The 26,610-nt window shown below is 47.3% G+C and overlaps 1 protein-coding gene across 1 annotated transcript in view; it reads left to right on the top strand.

Annotated features, from left to right (window-relative positions):
- LOC120653303 (keratin, type II cytoskeletal 4-like) overlaps positions 1-26,373 on the top strand; it is a 44,846-nt gene extending 18,473 nt beyond the window's left edge. The window contains exons 2-3 of the mRNA XM_039931069.1: positions 24,360-24,512; positions 25,588-26,373. Of these exons, the coding sequence (XP_039787003.1) occupies positions 24,360-24,512; positions 25,588-26,373 (939 nt within the window). The remainder of the gene's footprint in view (positions 1-24,359; positions 24,513-25,587) is intronic.
- The last annotated feature ends 237 nt before the right edge of the window (positions 26,374-26,610 follow it).

The following is a 26,610-nucleotide window of genomic DNA, read 5'->3' as shown; positions in this document are numbered from 1 at the left end:
CAATGGTTGAGGTAAAAATATATTTGTAGTAACGGGTACCGTACCCATTGCTACAAATAGATTTGTACGGGTGGATCTTGGTGTCACTCGGTTGTCCCTACAAATCGATTTGTAGGAACGGATGAGGAGTTCATCCGATTTTTGGGGCAGGTGATGTCATAGCAGGCCTCTACAAATCAATTTTCAAAAAAAAAAAGAAAAAGCTTGAAAGCAATAAAATAAATTAGGGTCTGAACCACTTACCTTAAGTCTCATGTATATCCTCCTCTCCACCACACTACAAAGTCACTTATGATATTTTGAGATATGCTATTATTTTATATTAACACTGAATTGATTTGTACGCGCAGGTGACGCCATCACCTGCCCCTAGAAATCCATTTTCAGGAGTGGGTGATGCCATCATCCACACCTAAAAATATTTTTCTATTTTATTTTAAAAATTTATTTAAATATTTAAGTATTGCATAACAAATAAAAAATAAATTTCTACACTATGGTTATTGTGAATTGTAGATATCAAAAAAATATGCCACATATATTTTAGTGTATATAAAGTTTAAGATTGTGGAAACTTGAAAATATAACTGGAGTTTGTATAAGATTGTATATAGTCATAGCATATGTAGAGCACAACTAGGACATATATAATCTTGTGATCCCAAACAGTCTTAAATGAACAATATATAAAATGCAAATTTTAGATCTTACCACTACAACTTTGATATGAAAGTACTCTGCATCCGAGGTTAATTGTTTGAAAATAAATCAAAACTTGTAAATTTTAAAACTAGAGAACTTTTAATATTTTTTGGGCTATTAAGTGATCATAATTTAAAAGTTATCAATTACAAAATTTTAAATCTTGGAAATTTTAAGCTCTACATCAACTGCTCCTAAAAATCGATTTTCAGGGGAGGGTGATGGTGTCACTCGTCCCTAAAAATACACTATTATGAAAATTGATTAACAACGACCTTTTTTAGGAGCTCTGAGACGAGCACAAAAGATAACCGCCTCCGTTAATTTCTTATTAACTGAGGCAGTTAGAGAAACTGCCTCACAAAATACATTAACCGAGTAATTCGACTATCTCAGTTAATACCCCTACTACTTTCAGAGGCGGACATGTTATAAAGGTCCACCTCAATTAATAGACTAGCTTAGTTAAAACCCATATGAGCCCAATTAAATTCTAACCCTACTCTCTCTGTCCCTCCCATCCCTCTCGCGCTTCGACCTCCCCTCTCTCCCTTCTCCTCTCCGCCGCCACCGCCGCCCCTCTCTCTCTCTCTCCCTTCTCCCTCTCCCTTCGCGGCGGCGTGACGCGGCTGCGGTGGCGGCGGACACGGCAAGCAGCGCTCGGGGCCAGCGTGCAGGCGAGCGAGTGCGGAGCGGTGAGCAAAGGCCGTATCCGGTGTTCCCTGACGGCGGCGGCGGCAGCTCGGATCCGCGAGCAGGAGGGGCGGGTGGGCGGCGGCTCGGATCCATGAGCAGAAGAGGCGGGTGGGCGGCCTCAGGCGCGCTCGGGCAGGCGGTAGCAGCCGCGCGAGGTGGAGGCAGCGGTGGTGGCACAGATGGGCTCGCTCCCTTTTTTGATTTTTCTATTGGATTAACAGTGACGAGCCTGCAACTGCCTCTAAAAATGCCTCATTTACAAAAACGTTTGCACAGAGGCGGTTGCCCTTACCCGCCTCTAAAAATGTTTTCTTACCACCTCTGAAAAGATTATTGTAGTAGTGATAGTGCTCATTTCCAGAGACGGGTCAAAATTGCTACAGTAGCTCCACTATCTTTGTAGGAATAAGTTATTTTTTGACCCACCCCTGAAAAAAAAGGAACATTCCTACAAATTGATTTTGTAGTAGTGTTTACTAACATAATTTGATAGTCATTTATGAAGAGATAGATGAGTGAGAGATTTATGAGATGAAAGAGTAGTGTGTCATCACCTCAACACTCCTCCAGTGCAATTACCAAATCTTGATAACTAGATAATGACGCTTACACTGAGACTGGCCTTAAATACTCATTCCAGTCATGAATATACGTGATGTCAATTTTTTATCAAAGGTTAATAGGGAAACATGCTAATAACATTTTAGATATGTTCTCGTAGACACATGCACATAGTATTTAGTGTTGAGTCGTATAGGAGACAACAATACCACAGAATACACTTTATGAATTGTTTCTACAAATCTACTCAATTTTTTGTAAGAAACATGGCAGTCGTAAATACAACACCGATATAATACACCTAGAGGCCTTACGTACGTGGCAACTGCGCAGCCAAAAGAATCGCAAAGCTGGAAATAAAGTTACGACTTCGTGTCAACGACTGGTACATTATTTCAGAGGTGGAAAGTTGTGCACACGGGACACATCTTGCATTATCACGCTGATAGGGACCTGACAGCTGATAACGGGCGACGACTATGAAGCTGACTAGTCTATATTGTTTTTTTTTGATAGAAAAACCGTAAGGGAAGTCCTCAGAGTATAAAGTGCGGCATCCAGGATTTGAACTCTAGGTGGGAATACTCCAACTAGTGGCCCGTGAACCCCTTCGCTGACTAGTCTATATTGTTACTATTGTTTTTTCAAAATACGTTACCGCGAACACTCCGATCCCATACATGGACAGAATCCTACTCCTATAAATACATTGTAGAAACTGAGCCGTAGATCTCATTTCTATGAATATATGTATATGATCCTACCTCTATAAGCAACTTTAGGAGACTGAGCCTGCGGATCTCCCTCTTATGAATATATAAATGTAACTCCACTTCTATAAGCACAGCTGATAAACTAATGGAGAAGGCAGATCTAGATATTGACAAACCACATGCACCATGTATGAATATATGTATGAGTGTCTACATATATACTTTATTTGGGAAAAATGAAGTGATATAATTTATAAAATTCTACGAAAGGGCATCGCCAAGTGGTTAGAGCATCTAACTGTTAGAAATCTAGGCAATTTTCGGTATATTTTAATTCCAAAATTAAATGTATAAACTAGCAATATTTCTATGACTTTAAGGAGTAAAATAAAACATGTGAACATGTTTATACTTATCACACATATAAGCATAAACAATATAAATAACCAAAGTTTCAGGGAGTACCCTAAAGCGGGGCCGTTGCCGGAGGCATTGGCTGCGCTGTTACCAACTGGAGTAGACATCTACTCGGTTGGCCTCAGTCGAAGTAGTCGAACTAAATCGGTGCAGGAAGAAGTTCGCAGTGCAGTCCCACGAACGGTCACCAAGATGTAGTCGACGTAGTCGTTCGGCCACCAGAATGTAGTCGACGTAGTCGTTCGGCTCGTCCACCAGGAAGTAGTCGTACAATCGGGCAAAGCCTTAGTATTTTTGAGCAGTCACGCTAAAGCGTTACCCAAAAACCTGATTGCCCGCCTATCCCGTGCAGGATCTCAAGGCGAGCAAGGTTTCGGAGGCCTGCTCACGCTAATTCTGTGCGCGCAGAAATTAGCGTTGGGGAACTCAGTTGTTGCAACTGGAGAGGGAGAAGAGAGGAGCCGAGTTGCCTCAGTGCTCTGGTGCAGGATGGATGAGGGGAATGGCACTCCTTATATAGTGACTCAGGTGCTCAGGTTCGTTGAACCTGGACACCATCAGAGTCATTTAGGTGATGCGGTTATGGCCATTAATTACAGATTTAATTGCACGTTTAATCGCACGATTAATTGCTGTCAACGGCAAAATAGCCATCACATCACACCGCGCCGCGCCGCGCCGCGCCGCGGCCTCGGCCTCGGCCACGTCCTCGGCCTCGGCCTCGGCCACGGCCACGGCCACGGCCACGGCCACGGCCACGGCCACGGCCCGGCCCGGCCCGGCCCGGCTCGGCGAGGCGAGCGAGCGCGCGCGCGTGTGGTTCACCGTCCTCCTCTTACCGGCTTCACAAGTGGTGTACAAGAAGTCCACCTTTTAAGTCGGTTGAGATCCTCCTCAATTCCCGGTACGGAATTAAACATTGATTCCCTAGCATTAATAGTGGGCTTTAAATTCTTTTAATGCTTTAGAATAAATGGGCCAAGCCCATTACTCCAACAATCCCCACCAAGAAATTTAAGCCACACTAGAAATACCCTCATTCTCTCATTGATATACCAGTATTCGACAGAGACTGTTAAGTTGAACTTCCATCTAGGACAAAGGCTACACTTATTCACAACTGTGCAATGGACTATGCCTTGAATTGCCAGTTTTGTGCAAACAAGTTTGACCAGAGCCCTACACTGGTACTAGGCTGCAAAAGCATCCCCGCGGTTTGGAGCTTATAAGTCATACTCCAGGCCCTTCATGAGTTTCTAGAGAATACCCAATTCTCATAGACCATGACCAGTGGTCAAACTCATATAGGTGTGTTCCTTTCAGATGTTCTGTAGGACAACATCTTTGTTTCAAGAAAACAACTCATTTGTTTAAAAGAAACCACCTGGCACACATTAAGGTATAGACCAACCTGCCATACAGATTAGAAGAGAAATGCACCTTATACACGGAATGAGCCCTTTTCACAAAGGTTCTCTTCTCACAGTCAGACTTTAGTTTGTTTCACCATCCTAATTCACGGGATCTCCGATCACATAGGACAGGTTTCCACTATAGAATGACTCACGTGGGTCTCAAGCCCAATTCCATAGATGCATTGTCTATCACATTTCGTGAAAGACCCTTTGTAAACTGATCTGCCAGATTTTTAGCCGTCTGAACATAGTCCAGGGCTATAACTCCGGAGTTTCTCAATTTTCTGACAGATTTCAACCGCCTTTTCACATGTCTAGATGACTTCATGTTATCCTTTGAACTATTCGCCTTGACAATTACTGTTTGATTGTCACAGTTCATTAGGATTGCCGGTAACGGTTTTTCAACTATCGGCAAGTCCATAAGGAGCTCACGAAGCCACTCAGCCTCAACAGTGGCGGTATCTAATGCTGTGAGTTCTGCTTCCATAGTTGACCTCGTTAAGATGGTCTGCTTGCAAGACTTCCAGGAAACAGCTCCACCACCAAGTGTAAACACATATCCACTTGTGGCCTTTATCTCATCAGCATTAGAAATCCAATTTGAATCACTATACCCTTCTAGTACCCTTGGGTACCCGGTGTAGTGAATTCCATAGTTCATTGTCCCCTTCAGATAGCGCATTACTCTTTCAAGACCCTTCCAATGATCATCTCCCGGGTTTGAAACAAACCGGCTTAGTTTGCTTACAGCAAACGAGATATCAGGTCTTGTAGCGCTCGCTAAATACATTAATGAACCAATGATCTGAGAATATCTCAGCTGATCTCGCATTATCCTTTTGTTCTTTCTAAGAATTAAACTGGCATCATATGGTGTTGAGACAGGTTTATAGTCACTATAACCAAAGCGACTTAACACCTTCTCCACATAGTGAGACTGTGTAAGAATCACCCCACCATTGATCTCTTTTACCAGCTTTATATTAAGGATAACATCAGCTTCTCCCAGATCCTTCATCTCAAAATTTTGAGATAAAAACTCTTTGACTTCCTTAATCACATTAAGGCTAGTGCCAAAGATCAGTATGTCATCCACATACAAGCACAAAATCACTCCTTCAGCCCCACCATAGCGATAGTACACACATCTGTCAGCTTCGTTCACAACAAAGCCGGCAGAGGTCAAAGTTCTATCAAACTTTTCATGCCACTGCTTAGGCGCTTGCTTGAGACCATATAAAGATTTTAACAACTTACAAACCATTCCTTCTTGACCCTTTGATACAAACCCATCCGGCTGATCCATATAGATCTCCTCTTCTAACTCTCCATTGAGGAAAGCCGTCTTAACGTCCATCTGATGAACGAGAAGACCATAAGAGGCTGCCAAGGAAAGTAACACTCGAATTGTGGTCAATCGGGCAACTGGTGAATAAGTGTCAAAGAAATCTTCTCCTTCTTTTTGTGTATAACCCTTGGCCACAAGCCTAGCCTTGTACTTTTCAATAGTACCATCTGGCCTAAGCTTTTTCTTGAACACCCACTTGCATCCAACCGGTTTACATCCATAAGGACGTTCAACGACCTCCCAGGTTCCATTAGACATAATAGAATCCATCTCACTCCTTACTGCTTCCTTCCAATAGTCAGCATCAGGAGATGAATATGCCTCTTCAATGGTTCTGGGTGTATCATCTATGAGGTATACAATGAAATCATCACCAAAAGACTTTACAGTCCTTTGTCTCTTGCTCTTTCTCGGAGCATCATTGTTATCCTCCTCAGAATTTTCTACAAGTGTATGTTCATTGTGTTCTATCGGCTCAGCAGAGCCATCATCCTTGATGAACTCTTGCCTAGATGAACTTGTTTCATCTCTCATGGGAAAAATGTTTTCAAAAAATGTAGCATCTCTGGACTCCATTATAGTACCAACATGCAAGTCAGGTACTCCAGATTTCACTATTAAAAATCTATATCCAACGCTGTGAATAGCATAACCTAGAAAGATACAATCCACAGTTTTAGGTCCAAGCTTACGTTTCTTGGTTATTGGCACACTCACTTTTGCCAAACAACCCCATGTACGTAAGTATGACAGTGTTGGCCTTTTCTTCTCCCATTCCTCGAAAGGAGTTATCTCTTTATTCTTTGTAGGAACACGGTTTAGGACATGACATGCAGTCAATATAGCCTCACCCCACCATTCCTTGGAAAGTCCCGCTGTATCTAACATGGCGTTAACCAAATCCGTTAGAGTGCGGTTCTTTCTTTCGGCAACCCCATTTGACTGAGGTGAATAGGGAGGCGTCCTCTCATGAATAATACCATGTTCCTCGCAGAATAAAGTAAATAAGTTTGAGAAATACTCGCCACCACGATCTGACCTAACTCTTTTGATCTTTCTCTCAAGTTGGTTTTCTACTTCAGCTTTATAGATTTTAAAGTAGTGTAAAGCTTCATCTTTTGACTTCAACAAATAGATGTAACAAAATCTAGTACTATCATCAATCAAAGTCATGAAATATTTTTTACCACCTTTTGTCAACACTCCATTCATTTCGCACAAATCGGAATGAATTAATTCTAAGGGTGCCAAGCTCCTTGCCTCCGCGATCTTATGAGGCTTACGAGTTTGTTTTGATTCAACACATACATGACACTTAGAATTTTTGACAAAAGTGAACTTTGGAATTAAGCTCAAATTAGCTAAGCGCATCATACAACCAAAATTAACGTGACAAAGCCTCGAATGCCAAACATTTGTTTCATCAACGTTAATAACATTGTATGCAATTTTATTACAAACATCTGACAAAGAAAGACGGAACAAACCTCCACTTTCATAACCTTTTCCAACAAAAGTACCAAACTTAGACAAGATACATTTATTGGACTCAAAGACTAATTTGAAACCATCTCTACACAGTAGAGAGCCGCTGACTAAATTCTTCTTGATGGTGGGGACATGCTGCACGTTCTTCAGCTGCACGGTCTTCCCCGAAGTAAACTTCAGATTTACCGTACCAACACCAAGAACACGCGCATGTGATCCGTTCCCCATCAGCAAGGAGGAAGTCCCGCCGGTCTGGTAAGAAGAGAACAAAGAAGCATCAGCACAAACATGAATATTAGCACCAGTATCAACCCACCACTCGGGTGAACCAAAGACTGAAAGAATAGTAGGTAATAAATTACCGTACCCCGAAGTTCCTCCAGGCTCGCTAATAACCATGTTGGCGGAGTTGTTGCCTTTGCGGTTCGGACACTTTGCAGCAAAGTGATCCGTACTAGCGCACACATAGCAAGCTCCCGTCTTCTTCTTCTTCTTAAAAGTGGTTGTCTTCTTAGTCTTTGGTTGGTTCTGCGGTGGCTTTTTCTTGTTCTTGTTGGAGTTGTTCTTCTGAACAAGATTGGCACTTGAAGCACCAACAACTCCTTTCCCACGTATGTCCTTTGCTCTCGCCTTCTCCTCAACATCAAGAGTCCCTATGAGTCCATCTATTGTGAACTCCTGTCTCTTATGTTTTAGAGAAGTAGCAAAGTCCCTCCAAGAAGGTGGCAGCTTAGAGATTATACCTCCAGCCACAAACTTATTGGGTAACACACATGGGGACTCTTTGCTGCAATTTTTGAGATCTTTTGCCAGAGTATGTATTTCATGAGCCTGTTCCACTACAGAACGGTCTTCGACCATCCTGTACTCAAGGAACTGCTCCATGATATACAACTCACTCCCGGCGTCAGATACTCCATATTGAGCCTCAAGAGCATCCCACAAAGCTTTGCCAGTTGGCAGCCGGATATAAGAATCCACCAGGTTATCACCGAGAACACTAATGATCAAGCCTCGAAAGAGGATATCAGCCTCATCGAACGCACTCCCTTCCTCTGGAGAGAATTGTTCAGGCTTACCCTCTTTCACATGGATCACTCTCGATAATGTTAACCACAGTATAAGCCGCTCTTGCCAACGTTTGTAATTTGAACCATCAAAAGGTGATGGTTTGATTGATGCAGCAAAGCTAGATACCGAAAGCCTATTAACATAATCAGGTTTTTGGACTATTAGAAATCTAGGCAATTTTCGGTATATTTTAATTCCAAAATTAAATGTATAAACTAGCAATATTTCTATGACTTTAAGGAGTAAAATAAAACATGTGAACATGTTTATACTTATCACACATATAAGCATAAACAATATAAATAACCAAAGTTTCAGGGAGTACCCTAAAGCGGGGCCGTTGCCGGAGGCATTGGCTGCGCTGTTACCAACTGGAGTAGACATCTACTCGGTTGGCCTCAGTCGAAGTAGTCGAACTAAATCGGTGCAGGAAGAAGTTCGCAGTGCAGTCCCACGAACGGTCACCAAGATGTAGTCGACGTAGTCGTTCGGCCACCAGAATGTAGTCGACGTAGTCGTTCGGCTCGTCCACCAGGAAGTAGTCGTACAATCGGGCAAAGCCTTAGTATTTTTGAGCAGTCACGCTAAAGCGTTACCCAAAAACCTGATTGCCCGCCTATCCCGTGCAGGATCTCAAGGCGAGCAAGGTTTCGGAGGCCTGCTCACGCTAATTCTGTGCGCGCAGAAATTAGCGTTGGGGAACTCAGTTGTTGCAACTGGAGAGGGAGAAGAGAGGAGCCGAGTTGCCTCAGTGCTCTGGTGCAGGATGGATGAGGGGAATGGCACTCCTTATATAGTGACTCAGGTGCTCAGGTTCGTTGAACCTGGACACCATCAGAGTCATTTAGGTGATGCGGTTATGGCCATTAATTACAGATTTAATTGCACGTTTAATCGCACGATTAATTGCTGTCAACGGCAAAATAGCCATCACATCACACCGCGCCGCGCCGCGCCGCGCCGCGGCCTCGGCCTCGGCCACGTCCTCGGCCTCGGCCTCGGCCACGGCCACGGCCACGGCCACGGCCACGGCCACGGCCACGGCCCGGCCCGGCCCGGCCCGGCTCGGCGAGGCGAGCGAGCGCGCGCGCGTGTGGTTCACCGTCCTCCTCTTACCGGCTTCACAAGTGGTGTACAAGAAGTCCACCTTTTAAGTCGGTTGAGATCCTCCTCAATTCCCGGTACGGAATTAAACATTGATTCCCTAGCATTAATAGTGGGCTTTAAATTCTTTTAATGCTTTAGAATAAATGGGCCAAGCCCATTACTCCAACACTAACAGCATCCTGTAGGTCTAGGGTTCAACTCCTCTTTAGAGTGAAGTAAAAATGGATCACGATTAAATAAAACATTATATAAAAAATAGGTGGGAGCCTCCCCTATAGCTGCTAACTTCGATAAACCAATAGGTGGGAGTATTAACAAATTAAGATCTTAAGCTATTTGTTGGAACAAGTTAGCAGAGCATTAGCATTTTAGCCCTTTCGATCAGATGCCTGAAAAGTGGAAAAGGAAACAAAAAAAAGTAAAATAGGAAAAATGGCAAAAGTTTTTTTGCGAGAAAAAAATTGATCATTAGGCTTAATCAGGTCACATTACAATCTAGGAGCACAACATGTTGTATATATCTAGAAATTTCTATTAACCAAACCCCAGAGCTGAAAGCTCATCTGGCATGTTGTGCCAATTCATGTGCTACTATATTTTGCTCTCTATTGATCTTGACCAAACGAACATTTCCTAGCATTCTCATTGGCAAAAGTTACCCATGATTCGAGCGGCGACGGCAATTCTACGAAGCCTATTGTCTGTGATGGTAAAAGTGGAAGCATCTAGGCCCGTGGATGCTAAACGGTAAGTTTCGGTGATTAGCGACAACGTTTGTGACTAACGTTTGTTTTGAAGGAATTATTGTTAATCCGTTAAAGTCGCAAATGAAAGGAGACCCCTCAAAATCAACTCTCAACGACACGGACTCAAATTGTCAAGGCTAAGGACCTTTATAGACTCAAGTGTCATAAGGAGATGAAGGACACTTCATTTAGTATAGATTTTATAGTTTCTAGTTCGTGACCGTACTATAAAGGGGGGTTCGGAGTTATTAGCTTAATCATTCAAAGAGTTGGCCTTAGATTTCATGCACACTTGCTCAAGATCAACTCAAGACCTGCAAAGAAACTCAGAAAAACACTTGGAAGCAGAAAGAATCGACGTTCAAACCAACTCCAAGTCAGAAAATAGAAACATGAAGTTTTCAGTGAGGTCGGATAATCCGTATACACAGGGTTGGATAAACACAACAAAGCAGCCGGATTATCCGACGCCTTGAAATGCCAGGTCGGATTTTGAGTAGTAGCATTACTCAGAGAGCATGTTTTTCGGGGACTGAAAAATGCCTATGGGGTCGGATTATCCGATGCTAAGGATTTGAGGGTCGGATTAATGCTCGGATGATGTACCAGAGAGCATGTTTTCAGGATGGGTTTTCTCTCTTCAGAAACGGATGATCCGACGTGGGCTTCTCTGAGCGTCGAACAAATTGACAGGAGTATTGATCAAGTGCCGTTATTTGGAATTCAAATTGTCAGTGGCACCGGATGATCCGACGCCTTGATCCAATATGCGTCGGACTAAATACTCGGATGGATGACATCAGCACTGGTTTAAATCTTAACGGCTAAAATAGAAAATGCAGCGGGGTCGGATGATCCGACGCCCCTATCTAGGGTTGGGTCGGTTTATCCGACGTAACCAACTTTTTCCAGAAAGTTGGTAACGGCCACTAGGTGATCTCTAGCCTATTTAAGGGGGTACATCGGGTCTCTTCACTGCCTTTTGAACCCTTGAACACCTGAGGCCACCCATGAGCTGAGAAGAGACATCCAAACACTTGAGATCAACAAATTCATCAAGAATTCAATCCTTGGAAAAGTGCAAGTGTGCTAGAGCTTTAGGGCCAACTTAGTGATGGTCAAGTGAAGGCTTAGAGCTTGTTACTCTTGGTGTTTGATGGCACCTAGACGGTCTTGGTGATCGGAGGCTCTTAGTGAGCTCTTGGAGTTTGTGGGAGCCCCAAGAAGAAGAAGAAGTTGTACACGGTTTGAAGCCCGCTGTTCCGGAGATGGAGAAGGGGTATTCTTAGTGGATACTTGCTCTTCGTGATGCAATGGAGCTTAACCCTTTGTGGGTGCTCCAATGTGGATTAGGGGGGAGCGTCAACTCCTCAATACCACGGAAAAAAAATCTGGTTGTCTCTTGTCCATTCTCTTTTGCATTAAAGCAATTTACTTAAGTCATTTCAGTTACTTGATATTTGCTTGCTTGTTTGAGACTAGGATTTGCTCTTGGTAGTTTGTTTTATTTGGGCTAGCCTTTGCATGTTAGTTTGATCCTTCTAGGAAAATGGTTTTGTTAGTGTGCTTACCTACTTAGTTCATCATATTAGTGTGCTATAAATCTTAAGTCTTTGAACTATAGCCTTGGGCAACACTAGAGGTAGGTTAAGGACGGTTAGAAATTGAAAAAGTCCCAATTCATCCCCCCTTCTTGGGCCACGATCCTTTCAGTTGGTATCAGAGCTTAGGCTCTCTTTTTAGGGTCTAACAACCTAGAGAAATGGCCCCGGGGAGTAGTGGACCACCCAAGCTCGATGGGCGAAACTACAGCTATTGGAAAGCCCGCATGGTGGGTTACCTTGTGGCTCTTAACCCTATTGCTTGGGAGGTCACCGATAAAGCCATTGGTGTTATGGAAGAGGATGTAACACCCGGTTTATAAAAGAACATAAACCGAGCAATCATATACGTGCCAGGATCAAGTCACACGTATATACAACAGAATGAACAGTATATCACAGCACATATCACAAATAAGACATAATAAATCAAAATACGAATGTTATTTATTACAATAATGACAAAATGTCTGATACAGCGGAAGCGAAGTACAAATACGATAAAAGCTCTCCGAAGCTGAGCAGGGCGCCACAGGGATGTCGACTGGGAGACGAACGCCTAGAAGTCCTCGTAGTCCTGGTAGCGCTGAGTGAACTCCCTCATGTCGGCAGGAACTGAGCAGCAGTAGCGTAGCCAAGAGGAAAAAGTAGAGAAGAGGCAAGGGTGAGTACACAACTTGTACTCAACAAGTATAACACAAACTATGAGGCTCTAAGGTTGGCTGACTGACTGCATTAGCTTTTAAGTGTCGGCAAAATTTTATTAAAGCTATTTACTACGAGTTGATGAATTACCATTAACCCAGTTACATAGTAATTAATCAAATTTAATCAGGATACTACTGAGAACCATACCAAACCAAGCCACCAAGGTAACCCCGCGAGGCACCTCCCTCGTCAGAAGGAGACAACCCCACTAATCAAAAGGAGGATCTGAGCCGCTCATAACCGTGAGCATGGCTAGTATACCAGTTTTACACTCTGCAGAGGTTGCACATCTTTACCCACAAGTCGTGAGCTACGCTAGAGGTTCATCACACTTCCTTAGGTGAGATGGCTAGCGACTCACTACGAGGCCGTTACAAAGAATCTCGTTGGTAAGGCGTAACCGCGAGAGTTAGGTCAGCGACGATGGGGCCCACCTCACGGGGGTACAAGCACAGGTACGCAAACCAAGCACAGACCACCCGGAGGAGCAGGGACCATTGAAGCTTACTACTCTTGCCCCGCAGGTAAGCTACTCCAAACCAAAAAGACCTAATTAGTAAGCCAAGTCTATCCCATTCTAGCCTTGTGGTAGCGCTGTTGTCCCAGGTTGTCGCTCTATGAACCGGTCCTTATGGAGAGTGGCCAACCAAGCACTAAGCACCGTGCTGGCCCCCTAAACCATGTTTCTACCAAAAACCAATTTTAACGAGACGTGAGCCACTCAAGTCACACAGAGGGCCACTCTCAGAATTAAGTTCAAGTAAACCATTAATCAAATTAATTAAAAAGGACCAGAGTGTGTTATAGCGCAGCAACCGAGCACAACTAACCAAAATGCAACCCAACGATATATATAAAGGATATAAAGTGGCTAGGAAATCCTTATAGGCATACACATTTTCTAGGCTAAAAACAAGTTTCAGGGGCTCATTTGTAATAAAAACAGGGTTCCAGGGACTTTTCTGCTAAAACCGAGGGCCTAGACGTAATTAAACTAAAGCTTCAGGGTCTAACTCGCAAAAACTTCAAGCCTGGACTGTGGGTACTATTTTAAAGAAACTCAGGGGGCTACGCGTTAAAACCAGGACTTCAATCTAATTATTTTTGAACTCAGGTGGACCGCGGGTTGAATTTTAAAAAGAGCAGGGTCTCTTTAGCATAAGGTACCGGCCGAACCGGTATCTCTGGATTACGGCCGCTGGATCTAGATCCAGCGGTCCAGATCGGACGTCCTAGGGATCTAATCGTGGCCGTACGTGGTGGATCGGACGGCTTGGATTGAAAGGGGGCGACGGCGGCGGCGCGGGTCGCCGGGAAACCAATTCCCGCGGCGGCGCATCGCCGGAGTAACCCAAATCCGGCCTTCCCGAGGTCGAATCAAGTGGGATTTGGGTCGTGAGGGGACTACGCGATACGTGTAGTCCACTTGGGTGCTCGGAGCAGCGAAGCGAGGCTTGGGACGGCATGCGCGGCGGCGGAGGCGGGCGTACGCGGCGGAGCATCGCCGGCGTGCGGCGTTCGGGGCTCGGGAAGGACCTACTGGTCATGGCAGCTAGCTCAAAAGGAGGAGAAGGGGGGTACTGAGGCTCACCGAGGGCTTGTTGTGGCCGGAGCTGCTGCGCAGGGCGGCCGGCGTCGAGGTTGGGCGGCGGCGCAGGCGGAGCTCGGTGACGGGGATGACGCAGCGGCGCTCCGGGTTCCTGGAACTCGTGATCTGGTCCGCACGGGTCCTGTGAAGGTGTTCCAGGGGTCAAAAGGGCCTGGGCTTCGCCGGCGGCGTGAAATCGTGGCGGCGGACCGACCTACCTGCTGCGGCGGTTCGACGCAATTCCGGTGATGCAGCGGAGCAGGCTCGGTGCCGAGGGCTCGAGGAGTTCCACCGGACGGGGGTGAAGCTAAAGCGGGGGTCCCGGTCGACGGCGGGTCGACGGGGCAGCGCAGGCGCGGTGGTGGAGGGAGCTCTGTTGCGTGCGGGGCAACGGAGGACGGCTGCTAGGGTTTACGGCGGCGTTCTGCTGGATTGGGAGAGGCGCAGGGGGGTCGTGGGGGGTTTAAAGGAGGCAGGGCCGAGATTCTTGGCGAGGAAGAAGGGATGGGAGGGCCGCGGGGATCGCGGCCGGTGATCGCGGGGAGGCGCGGCCGTTGCGCGGAGGAAGGGGACGACCCTGACGCGTGGGCCCGGGCTGTCAGTGGCGGGGCGGGGAGCACGTGCGGGCCGAGCGGGGGAGTGGCGCCGACAAGCGGGGCCGGCTGGTCAGACACGGGGGGGGGGGGGGGGGGGGGTGGGGAGACGCGGAGGGAGGCTGGGCCTCAGCGCTGGGTGAGTGAGCCCGGGGCGCAGGGAGAGAGGGCGACGCGCGGTGCGGGCGAGCGGGCTGCTGCGCGAGCGCGTGCCGGAGAGCTGGGCTCTGGCGCCGGTGCGGGCCGAAGGTGAGGAGGTGGGCCGAGGAGAGGCTGGGTCGGGCTGAGTGCGTGGGAAGCGGCCCGCTGGGAGAGGGAAGAGAAGAGTGGGCTGAGAGGGGTTGGGCTTGGGCTGCTGTGGGGTTTTCTTCTCTTTTTATTTCTAAACTTTTCTATTCCTAATTCAAACAAGGTTTGAATTCAAATACAAATTTGAATTCAACCACACTCAAATCATTGAAAGTGTGCACCAGCATGAATGCAACATCAAAATTTAAACCTATGATAAAATTTTAATTACTTATAGAACAAAATTTAGATTAAATGCAAGTCTAACACAATAAACCTTAGAAAATTAATTAGAGCCAATTAAATTTATTATAAATTGCTGAAAATTAAATTAGGGTGTTACAGACCCTACCCCCTTAAAGAAATCTCGTCCCCGAGATTTAGCTGGGCTGGCTAGCAAAGAGATCTGGATATGTCTTTCTCAGCTCATCTTCTCGCTCCCATGTAGCCTCAGCTTCACTGTGGTGACTCCACTGAACTCTGCACATCTTGATGCGCTTGTTCCGAGTAACCCTCTCTGATGTCTCCAGAACCTTCACCGGATGCTTAGTATAAGTCAGATCTTCCTGCACATCTACTCCATCCAGTGGTGCCTGCTCCTCGGGTACTCGCAAACACCTCTTCAGCTGAGATATATGGAAGACATCATGAACTCCTGAGAGGCTGAGAGGTAACTCCAGGCGATAAGCAACTTCGCCTTTCCGCTCTAGCACCTTGAAGGGACCAACATACCGAGGTGCTAACTTCCCCTTGACATTGAATCTGCGGATTGCTCTCATCGGAGACACCTTCAGGTACACATAATCACCAACACTGAAAGTCAGGTCCCTCCGTTGGCCATCTGCATAGCTCTTCTGTCTGCTCTGTGCAATCCTCAAATTTTCTCGCACAGCCTGAACCATCTGCTCTGCATCATCTATGATCTCAGGGCCAAAGAGCTGCTTCTCTCCAATCTGATCCCAATAGAGAGGAGTCCTGCACTTTCTGCCATACAATGCCTCGAAGGGGGACCTCTTCAAACTGGCCTGATAGCTGTTGTTATATGAGAACTCAGCATAAGACAGGCACTTATCCCAACTAGTACCGTACTGAATGGCACAAGCTCTCAGCATATCTTCCAACACTTGGTTGGTCCTCTCTGTCTGCCCATCTGTCTGAGGGTGATAAGCCGTACTGAAACACAGCTTCGTATCCAGCGAATCATGGAGCTGCTCCCAGAACCGAGAAGTGAACTGAGACCCTCTGTCAGATATGATCTTCTTGGGCACACCATGCAAGCAGACAATCCGAGAGATGTACAACTCTGCAAGTCTAGCACCGGAGTAAGTAGTGTTCACTGGAATGAAGTGAGAAACCTTCGTCAAACGATCCACTACTACCCATATAGAGTTGTACCCTTTCTGAGTACGAGGCAACCCAACAATGAAGTCCATAGTGATTTCCTCCCATTTCCACTCTGGAATCTTCAAAGGCTGTAACAGACCTGCTGGCCTCTAATGCTTAGCCTTGACACGCTGACAGGTGTCACAAATAGCCACGTACTCTGCCACTGAACGCTTCATCCCATACCACCAGAAACATTCCTTCAGATCATAATACATCTTCGTGCTGCCCGGATGAATAGAGTATGCTGTATCATGGGCCTCACTCAGAATCAACTTCCGGAGATCCTTCACATCTGGCACACAGATCCGGTTCTTGTACCACAAAGTACCCTGATCATCCTCTCTGAAATGAGGAGCCTTGCCCTTCTTGAGCAACTCACGGATCTCTTGCAGCTTCTCATCATCTTTCTGATGCTGCCTGATCTCTGCCTCTAGAGTCGGTACTGCCTCAAATGCTGTACTCGAAGTATGATGCAAGAAACCTAGACTCAACTGCTCGAACTCCTCGCATAACTCTGGAGGCATCTGGAAAGCCACGGCCATGTTGACATAACTTCTTCTGCTCAGAGCATCTGCTACAACATTGGCCTTGCCCAGATGATAGTGAATCTCCAGATCATAATCCTTGACCAACTCTAGCCATCTTCTCTGCCGCATGTTCAGCTCATTCTGCGTGAAAATGTACTTGAGGCTCTTGTGATCAGTGTAGATATCACACCGCTGCCCATACAAGTAATGCCTCCAAATCTTCAGAGCGTGCACAACTGCGGCTAACTCAAGATCATGAGTGGGATAATTCAGCTCATGCCGACGTAACTGCCGTGAAGCATAAGCAACCACTCTGCCCTCCTGCATCAGAACACACCCAAGACCATCCTTCGAAGCATCACAATACACCGTGAATCTCTTCGTCTGGTCTGGCAGAGTCAGGACTGGCGCCGTAGTCAACCTTTTCTTCAGCTCATCAAAGGCCCTCTGATGCTCATCAGTCCACACGAAAGCCACATTTTTCTCCAGCAAAGAAGTCAAAGGCTTCGCAGTCTTGGAGAAATTCTCAATGAACCTCCGATAATATCCAGCTAAGCCCAAGAAAGACCTGACTTCCTTTACTGTCTGCGGTGTCTCCCACTCGAGCACATCCTTCACCTTGCTCGGATCAATAGCAATGCCTCCCTGAGAGATAACATGACCGAGGAATGGAACCTCGTCAATCCAGAACTCGCACTTGCTGAACTTGGCATACAGCTGATGCTCCCTCAGTCTCTGCAATACGAGTCTCAGATGCTCCTCATGCTCTTCTTCTGTCTTGGAGAAGATCAGAATATCATCAATGAAAATCACCACAAAGACATCCAGATAATCCATGAAGACCATGTTCATCAGATGCATGAAGAAAGCCGGGGCATTAGTCAAGCCGAAGGACATGACCGTATACTCATATAGCCCATACTTGCAGGTGAATGCCGTCTTCGGAATATCCCCAGGACGGATCCTCAGCTGAAAATAACCCGAACGAAGATCAATCTTCGAGAATATACGAGCACCTCGAAGCAGATCGAAGAGATCCTCAATACGGGGCAGTGGATGCTTGTTCTTGATAGTGACTGCATTCAGCTCTCGATAATCCACACACATCCTCTTCGAGCCATCCTTCTTATCTACCAGCAATAATGGAAAAGCCCAAGGAGAGAAGCTGCGATGGATATAGCCCTTGGCTAGCAACTCATCAATAGTCTTCTTGACTTCTTCATGCTCTATAGGTGCCATACGGTAGGGCCGCTTTGCAATAGGAGCTGTGCCAGACAAGAGATCAATACAAAACTCAATGGCGCGTTCAGGCGGCATACCTGGCAAATCATCCGGAAAGACATCCGGGAATTCAGACACCACGCGAATACCGTCCGTGGGTCTAGCCTTCATCTGATGAAGAAATCCAGAAGGCTCCACTGCACTGATACCAACCTCTTGGCCACTGGAAGCTGATAGCAAGACTGTCCTCTGAGCACAATCTATCCGGACTCCCCACTTGGCCAGAGTCTCCATTCCCAGAATAACATCAATGCCCTTGGTGTCTAGAACCATCAGATCAGTACAGAACTCTACTCCCCTCAAGGAAACACTGACTCTCGGGCAGTAAGTGTGAGACCTCAACTGTCCTCCCGGTGAAGATACTAACAGGCACCTCTTTAATGTGCTAGTATGAATACCATGATGCTCGACAAAAGACTGAGTAATGAAGGAATGCGTAGCACCAGTATCGAAAAGCACTGTAGCTGGATATGAATTAACCATGAACGTACCAATAACCACGTTGGGAGCCTCAGCCGCTGACTCGGCCGTCACGTGGTTCACTCTGCCCTGAAGTGGAGCCCTGGGCTGAGCTGGGCGCCCCTGCTGTCCCGCCTGTGCCTTCCGGGGGCAAGTGTTGGTGTAGTGCCCCGGCTGGCCGCAGTGAAAACAGGTGCGAGGGGGGTCCCTGAGCCTGCTGTCCGGTAGGAGCTGCCGGACGTGGAGCCTGCGGTGCCGGTGGAGCAGCACGAGCCGGAGGTGCCGGTAACCTCTGGCCCTGCCCAGCCTGCTGCTGCTGTCGAGGCGGGTACTGCTGCGGTGGCCTCTGCTGGTACTGCTGAGGAGGCCGGTACTGAGGCTACTGGTATTGCTGAGGCTGCTGGAGGCGAGGACGAGTGTTGCTGCCAGAAGCAATGGGGACAATCTTCCTCTTCTTGTCCTCCATCTCCAAGTGCTTGCGCTCAGTGTTGAGCGCGCTGTCAACCAGATGGTTGAAGTCGTCGAAGCGGAGGTTGAGCAGCGCATACTGGAGGTAGTCCTCAAGGCCCTCCATGAAGTGCTCCTGCTTCTTGCGGTCATCCGCAACATCGGCAGGGGCGTAGCGAGCTAGCTGAAGAAAGCGATCACGATACTCCGTGACTGACATAGTTCCCTGAAGTGACAAAGACAGATAGATATCGAAAGATTAACTCAAGATTCATAAGGATAGAACAAGGGGCATTAGCTCAAAAGAAACCGCTGAATGATTATATCTAAGATTACCTGCTTCAGTGCAAGGAACTCCTTCTGCTTCATCTTCATAACGCCCGCGGGGACGTTGTGGCTGCGGAACCGCTCTCGGAACTGGAGCCAAGTAAGAGCCTCGCGGTCCTGAACTGGGTGGGACTCCCACCAGTCCAAAGCTGCCCCTCGCAGCTGTCCTGCTGCGTACAGAACTCTCTCCCGATCATCGCACTGGGCGATGTCCAGCTGACGCTCCACTGCACGGAGCCAGTCGTCAGCATGAAGAGGGTCGGACGTGTGAGAGAACATCGGCGGGTGACCCCTCAGGAACTCAGCACGCCTGTCGCGAGGCTGCGGTGGTGGAGGAGGCGGAGGCTGAGTGTGAGCCTGCTGAAGAGCCTGAACAATGTTGTTCAGGGTGGCCATCATCTGCATCTGGAGCTGGAAGTACTGCTCCGGAGTCAAAGGCGGAGGCATCGGGATCCCGGTCCCCTGGGTGTTCTGACCCTGGTTGTTCTGCCCCTGCTGGTCAGAACCACGCCTGGTGTTCACCATCTGATTTTGGACAAAAGATTTCACGAGTAAGGATATTGCAGGAATAAATTCAGATGGATATGATAACTCTTTGCGGAAAAAGACTCAGACATGATAAAGTAGACAGGATAGAGTGGACTGTTTTATCCCCAACGATCTAACTCATTTTATTAATTAGTTAACTTTAACATCAAAGTGATTTTCTTTAAACAAATTTAAACTACTAAGCTATGCAATCATTCAAAAATCCAAATCAAACATGTAGCATAATAACAAGCAAACAATTTCACGACTTAGCCGAGTTTAACACACGACTCGACTAACACAACGTGTCGCAGAACGTGCTATCGTATTATTATGAAAGGGTCACCTAGCTAGTACTCATGGTGGTCAGATGACTGATTCAGGCCAAAATCTACGAAAACTATTCTTCAGAGAGAGAAATCAAGGCAAGACGGGTAAAAGTCATAGAATTCAAGGGGTATAATAGTAAAATAGTTTCAGCAGGCAAGGATTGGAGAGAAGAAGTCCTAAAACTTGACCAGTTCTATCTAGGCTTCGTCCTACAGTCGATACGGCTCTGATACCACTCTGTAACACCCGGTTTATAAAAGAACATAAACCGAGCAATCATATACGTGCCAGGATCAAGTCACACGTATATACAACAGAATGAACAGTATATCACAGCATATATCATGAATAAGACATAATAAATCGAAATACAAATGTTATTTATTACAATAATGACAAAATGTCTGATACAGCGGAAGCGAAGTACAAATACGATAAAAGCTCTCCGAAGCTGAGCAGGGCGCCACAAGGACGTCGACTGGGAGACGAACGCCTAGAAGTCCTCGTAGTCCTGGTAGCGCTGAGCGAACTCCCTCGTGTCAGCAGGAACTGAGCAGCAGTAGCGTAGCCAAGAGGAAAAAGTAGAGAAGAGGCAAGGGTGAGTACACAACTTGTACTCAACAAGTATAACACAAACTATGAGGCTCTAAGGTTGGCTGACTGACTGCATTAGCTTTTAAGTGTCGGCAAAATTTTATTAAAGCTATTTACTACGAGTTGATGAATTACCATTAACCCAGTTACATAGTAATTAATCAAATTTAATCAGGATACTACTGAGAACCATACCAAACCAAGCCACCAAGGTAACCCCGAGAGGCACCTCCCTCGTCGGAAGGAGACAACCCCACTAATCAAAAGGAGGATCTGGGCCGCTCATAACCGTGAGCACGGCAAGTATACCAGTTTTACACTCTGTAGAGGTTGCACATCTTTACCCACAAGTCGTGAGCTACGCTAGAGGTTCATCACACTTCCTTAGGTGAGATGACTAGCGACTCACTACGAGGCCGTTACAAAGAATCTCGTTGGTAAGGCGTAACCGCGAGAGTTAGGTCAGCGACGATAGGCCCACCTTACGGGGGTACAAGCACAGGTACGCAAACCAAGCACAGACCAGCCGGAGGAGCAGGGACCATTGAAGCTTACTATTCTTGCCCCGCAGGTAAGCTACTCCAAACCAAAAAGACCTAATTAGTAAGCCAAGTCTATCCCATTCTAGTCTTGTGGTAGCGCTGTTGTCCCAGGTTGTCGCTCTATGAACCGGTCCTTATGGAGAGTGGCCAACCAAGCACTAAGCACAGTGCTGGCCCCCTAAACCATGTTTCTACCAAAAACCAATTTTAACGAGACATGAGCCACTCAAGTCACACAGAGGGCCACTCTCAGAATTAAGTTCAAGTAAACCATTAATCAAATTAATTAAAAAGGACCAGAGTGTGTTATAGCGCAGCAACCGAGCACAACAAACCAAAATGCAACCCAACGATATATATAAAGGATATAAAGTGGCTAGGAAATCCTTATAGGCATACAGTATTAAAATGCAGTATGAAAAATGTATTTAAAAGTGGTAGGTGGTTCATGTTACACTTGCCTTCCTCGTACTGCTCCTGCTGCTGCTCAAAGTGCTCAGAAGACGGCTGCTCCTGGTACTGGTACTGGGGCTCCTCAGATGGATCAACGTCTACTCACGAACACATGGCCAAAACAATGCACAATAATAAGCATACAAGCAAACACTAACAAAAACAAAGAAACAATACATCAACTAAACTAGTCTAAAACTATTCTACGCGTTACAACGATCGCGTGGACATAAAGAACGCCTAAATCGGAGCTAAAACGCATTTTCTAGGCTAAAAACAAGTTTCAGGGGCTCATTTGTAATAAAAACAGGGTTCCAGGGACTTTTCTGCTAAAACCGAGGGCCTAGACGTAATTAAACTAAAGCTTCAGGGTCTAACTCGCAAAAACTTCAAGCCTGGACTGCGGGTACTATTTTAAAGAAACTCAGGGGGCTACGTGTTAAAACCAGGACTTAAATCTAATTATTTTTGAACTCAGGTGGACCGCGGGTTGAATTTTAAAAAGAGCAGGGTCTCTTTAGCATAAGGTACCGGCCGAACCGGTATCTCTGGATTACGGCCGCTGGATCTAGATCCAGCGGTCCAGATCGGACGTCCTAGGGATCTAATCGTGGCCGTACGTGGTGGATCGGACGGCTTGGATTGAAAGGGGGCGACGGCGGCGGCGCGGGTCGCCGGGAAACCAATTCCCGCGGCGGCGCATCGCCGGAGTAACCTGAATCCGGCCTTCCCGGGGTCGAATCAAGCGGGATTTGGGTCGTGAGGGGACTACGCGATACGTGTAGTCCACCTGGGTGCTCGGAGCAGCGAAGCGAGACTTGGGACGGCATGCGCGGTGGCGGAGGCGGGCGTACGCGGCGGAGCATCGCCGGCGTGCGGCGTTCGGGGCTCGGGAAGGACCTACTGGTCATGGCAGCTAGCTCAAAAGGAGGAGAAGGGGGGTGTAAGGATCACCGGGGTGTCCGACCCTAGAGGGGGAGGGGGTGAATAGGGTCGCTAATCGCTTTTCTGTCCTAGGGCTCAATCTAATTGCATAAGATAAACCTAACACATCCTACACATGCTAGTTATGACTAAGGTTTATCTATGCTACCCTCTACTTACCCCAAAAGACTTGCAACCTATAGTCAATCCTAATCAAACTAACTAGGAAAGTAAAGGTAAGCAAGAAAGAGTAAATGCGGAAACGTAATGCGGTAAGTAAAGCGGTAAGGGAGAGGATATGCAAACTCCCGTGAAGACACCAAGACACACGATTTAACGTGGTTCGGTTAGGACACCAAAGTCCCTCCCTACGTCCACGGCCACTTGCTCACAAAGAACAAGTGTGATACCGAGTCTCTTCGCTTGATCACCGTCTTGCCACGCCTCCAAGGCTCCCGACAAGCAAAGGCTAAGTGACACCAAGTCACAAAGACGAGGTCACCGCCACCATCTATCTCGAAGCGTCACCACGGTACCGTCTTCACTATCTTGGAGCTTTAACACCAAGTAGGGGCCTCCTTCCCCGCACAAAGTGTCGTTGCCACTCCACACCAAGTCGGAGGGTCACACGACGAGTACAAGTGTTTGCTTGCCGCAGCAAGACTTCTCTCAAGGGAGCTCTCGCAAGAACTAATCCCTAATCAAGCACTAAGCACTCTAACAAGTGTGCTTAAGCCTATATGATGTACAATGAAGCTCTATGGTGGTTGGAGATGATCTTTAGCTCTAGTATACTTCTTTGAACTCTAGCCCACTCAAATGGTGCGGCCTTGGGGGTATATATAGACAGCACAAGCAAATATAGCCGTTGGAGAAAAGCTGCCAGAAATGTGCTTAACACCGGTTAATCCGATGCTCCCCAAATCGCCATCGTCGGTTTAACCGGTGTTACTAAACTGCCCACTGAAAACTAGCCGTTACGTGTACGGGCAATCAACCGACGCAATCGACCGGTGTATGTAATGTTAGCGTCGGTTTAACCGGTGAGTGCAACTGTCCTCTGATCCTTGAAAAACAAACTCTCTGGACAACTGCACCGACGCCATTAACCGGTGCATCATCGGTTCATCCGATGTATGCATTTTCCTTGGTCTGCTTCTGCCATTGCACCGACGTATTCAAACTTCCTATCGTCGGTTCATCCGGTGCCAAACCCTAGCCCGCAGGCCATCTCTGTCATTGCACCGATGGGTACATTTTGCCTTACGTCGGTTCATCCGGTGATACTAAAACTCCCAGACGTGCTCAAGTCAATGCACCGACGTGTGTAATTTGCTTGGCGTCGGTTCAACCTTCGGGCCTTGCTACGCCTATTTTCTCTTTCTCTTTGTCATCACTTGAACCTAAAAGCCTGAGTATATCATCTAAGCAAACACATTAGTTCAAGTGTTGCGTGTGTCATCAATCGCCAAAACATTATATTGAAATATGGCATGAGAGGCCATTTTCGCTACAGGGGGCACTGAGGCTCACCGCGGGCTTGTGGTGGCCGGAGCTGCTGCGCAGGGCGGCCGGCGTCGAGGTTGGGCGGCGGCGTAGGCGGAGCTCGGTGACGGGGATGATGCAGCGGCGCTCCGGGTTCCTGGAACTCGCGATCTGGTCCGCACAGGTCTTGTGAAGGTGTTTCAGGGGTCAAAAGGGCCTGGGCTTCGCCGGCGGCGTGAAATCGTGGCGGCGGACCGACCTATCTGCTGCGGCGGTTCGGCGCAATTCCGGTGATGCAGCAGCACAGGCTCGGTGCTGAGGGCTCGAGGAGTTCCACCGGACGGGGGCGAAGCTAAAGCGAGGGTCCCGGTCGACGGCGGGTCGACGGGGCAGTGCAGGCGCGGCGGTGGAGGGAGCTCTATTCCGGGCGGGGCAACGGAGGACGGCAGCTAGGGTTTACGGCGGCGTTCTGCTGGATTGGGAGAGGCGCAGGGTGGTCGTGGGGCGTTTAAAGGAGGCAGGGCCGAGATTCTTGGCGAGGAAGAAGGGATGGGAGGGCCGCGGGGTTCGCGGCCGGTGATCGCGGGGAGGCGCAGCCGTTGCGCGGAGGAAGGGGACGACCCTGACGCGTGGGCCCGGGCTGTCAGTGGCGGGGCGGGGAGCGCGTGCGGGCTGAGCGGGGGAGTAGCGCCGACAAGCGGGGCCGGCTGGTTAGACACGGGGGGGGAGACGCGGAGGGAGGCTGGGCCTCAGCGCTGGGCGAGCGAGCGCGCCGACAGGTGGGCCCGGGGCGCAGGGAGAGAGGGCGACGCGCGGTGCGGGCGAGCGGGCTGCTGCGCGAGCGCGTGCCGGAGAGCTGGGGTCTGGCGCCGGTGCGGGCCGAAGGTGAGGAGGTGGGCCGGGGAGAGGCTGGGTCGGGCTGAGTGCGTGGGAAGCGGCCCGCTGGGAGAGGGAGGAGAAGAGTGGGCTGAGAGGGGTTGGGCTTGGGCTGCTGTTGGGTTTTCTTCTCTTTTTATTTCTAAACTTTTGTATTCCTAATTCAAACAAGGTTTGAATTCAAATACAAATTTGAATTCAACCACACTCAAATCATTGAAAGTGTGCACCAGCATGAATGCAACATCAAAATTTAAACCTATGATAAAATTTTAATTACTTATAGAACAAAATTTAGATTAAATGCAAGTCTAACACAATAAACCTTAGAAAATTAATTAGAGCCAATTAAATTTATTATAAATTGCTGAAAATTAAATTAGGGTGTTCCAGAGGACCACACAAAATGGAATGCTAGAGCCAAAAATGCTTTGTTTGATGCTCTTAGTGAAGAAATCTTTGCTCGTGTGCATAGCAAGAAAACCGCTCATGAAGTGTGGGGAGAGCTTGAGACCATTCATGTTGGGTCTAAGAAGCTCCGTGAAGAGAAGTACCAAGTACTTAAGGAGAAACTCAATGAGTTCAAAATGCATTCTAGTGAACTAGTTGAACAAATATATGCTAGGTTGAATATACTTGTTGAGGACATTAACGCGCTTGAAATTTCTCCTTTGTCTACTAGTGACATCATTCGGAAGATTCTTCACTCATTGCACAAGACCAAGTACAACATTGTGACATCCTTGCTCTATGAGAAAGATCTTTCCACATTGCAAGTGAGTGAAGTGGTCGGGAAAATTCGGTCTCAAGAGATGTTTCTCTTGGGCGAAATTGATCCTCTTCAAGCCAAAGGTGATCTTGCTCTCAAAGCTAAAGGCGAAAACAAGTCAAACAAGAAGAGCAAGGGCAAGGCACCTATGTCAAGTTCAAGTGAAGCAAGTGATGACTCAAGTGATGAGGATGGTGATGAAGACACCAAGCTTGCTCTCCTCATGAGGAAGACCACAAAGCTCATGTCAAGGTTGAACAAGAAGGGGTACAACTTCGACCCCAAGAAAAACAAGTTCCGTACGAGGAAGCCCAAAGATGCCCTCAAGAAGATATGCTATGTTTGTGGCAAGTATGGTCATCTTTCATATGATTTCCCTCAAGAATCCAACAAGAAGTAAGATGTGGACAATCAACCAAGGTACAAGAAAAATCATGATCACAACAAGGACCATGACAAGAAAGAGTACAAGAAGAAGAGGTCCTTCAAGAAGAAAGAGAAAATCAAGGCTTTCCTTGGGGAGTGGATCACCGACGGTGAGACCTCAAGAATGACGATGACGATGATGATGACTCAAAGAACGTCATTGTGGGGATCACCATCCATGATGATGAACCACTGCTACCTCTACCACCCA

The sequence above is a fragment of the Panicum virgatum genome, chromosome 1N (genome assembly GCF_016808335.1).
Source record: "Panicum virgatum strain AP13 chromosome 1N, P.virgatum_v5, whole genome shotgun sequence".
Classification (NCBI taxonomy): Eukaryota; Viridiplantae; Streptophyta; class Magnoliopsida; order Poales; family Poaceae; genus Panicum; species Panicum virgatum.
The sequence above is the reverse complement of the archived record's forward strand: the minus strand, read 5'-3'. Positions and strand labels throughout refer to the sequence as shown.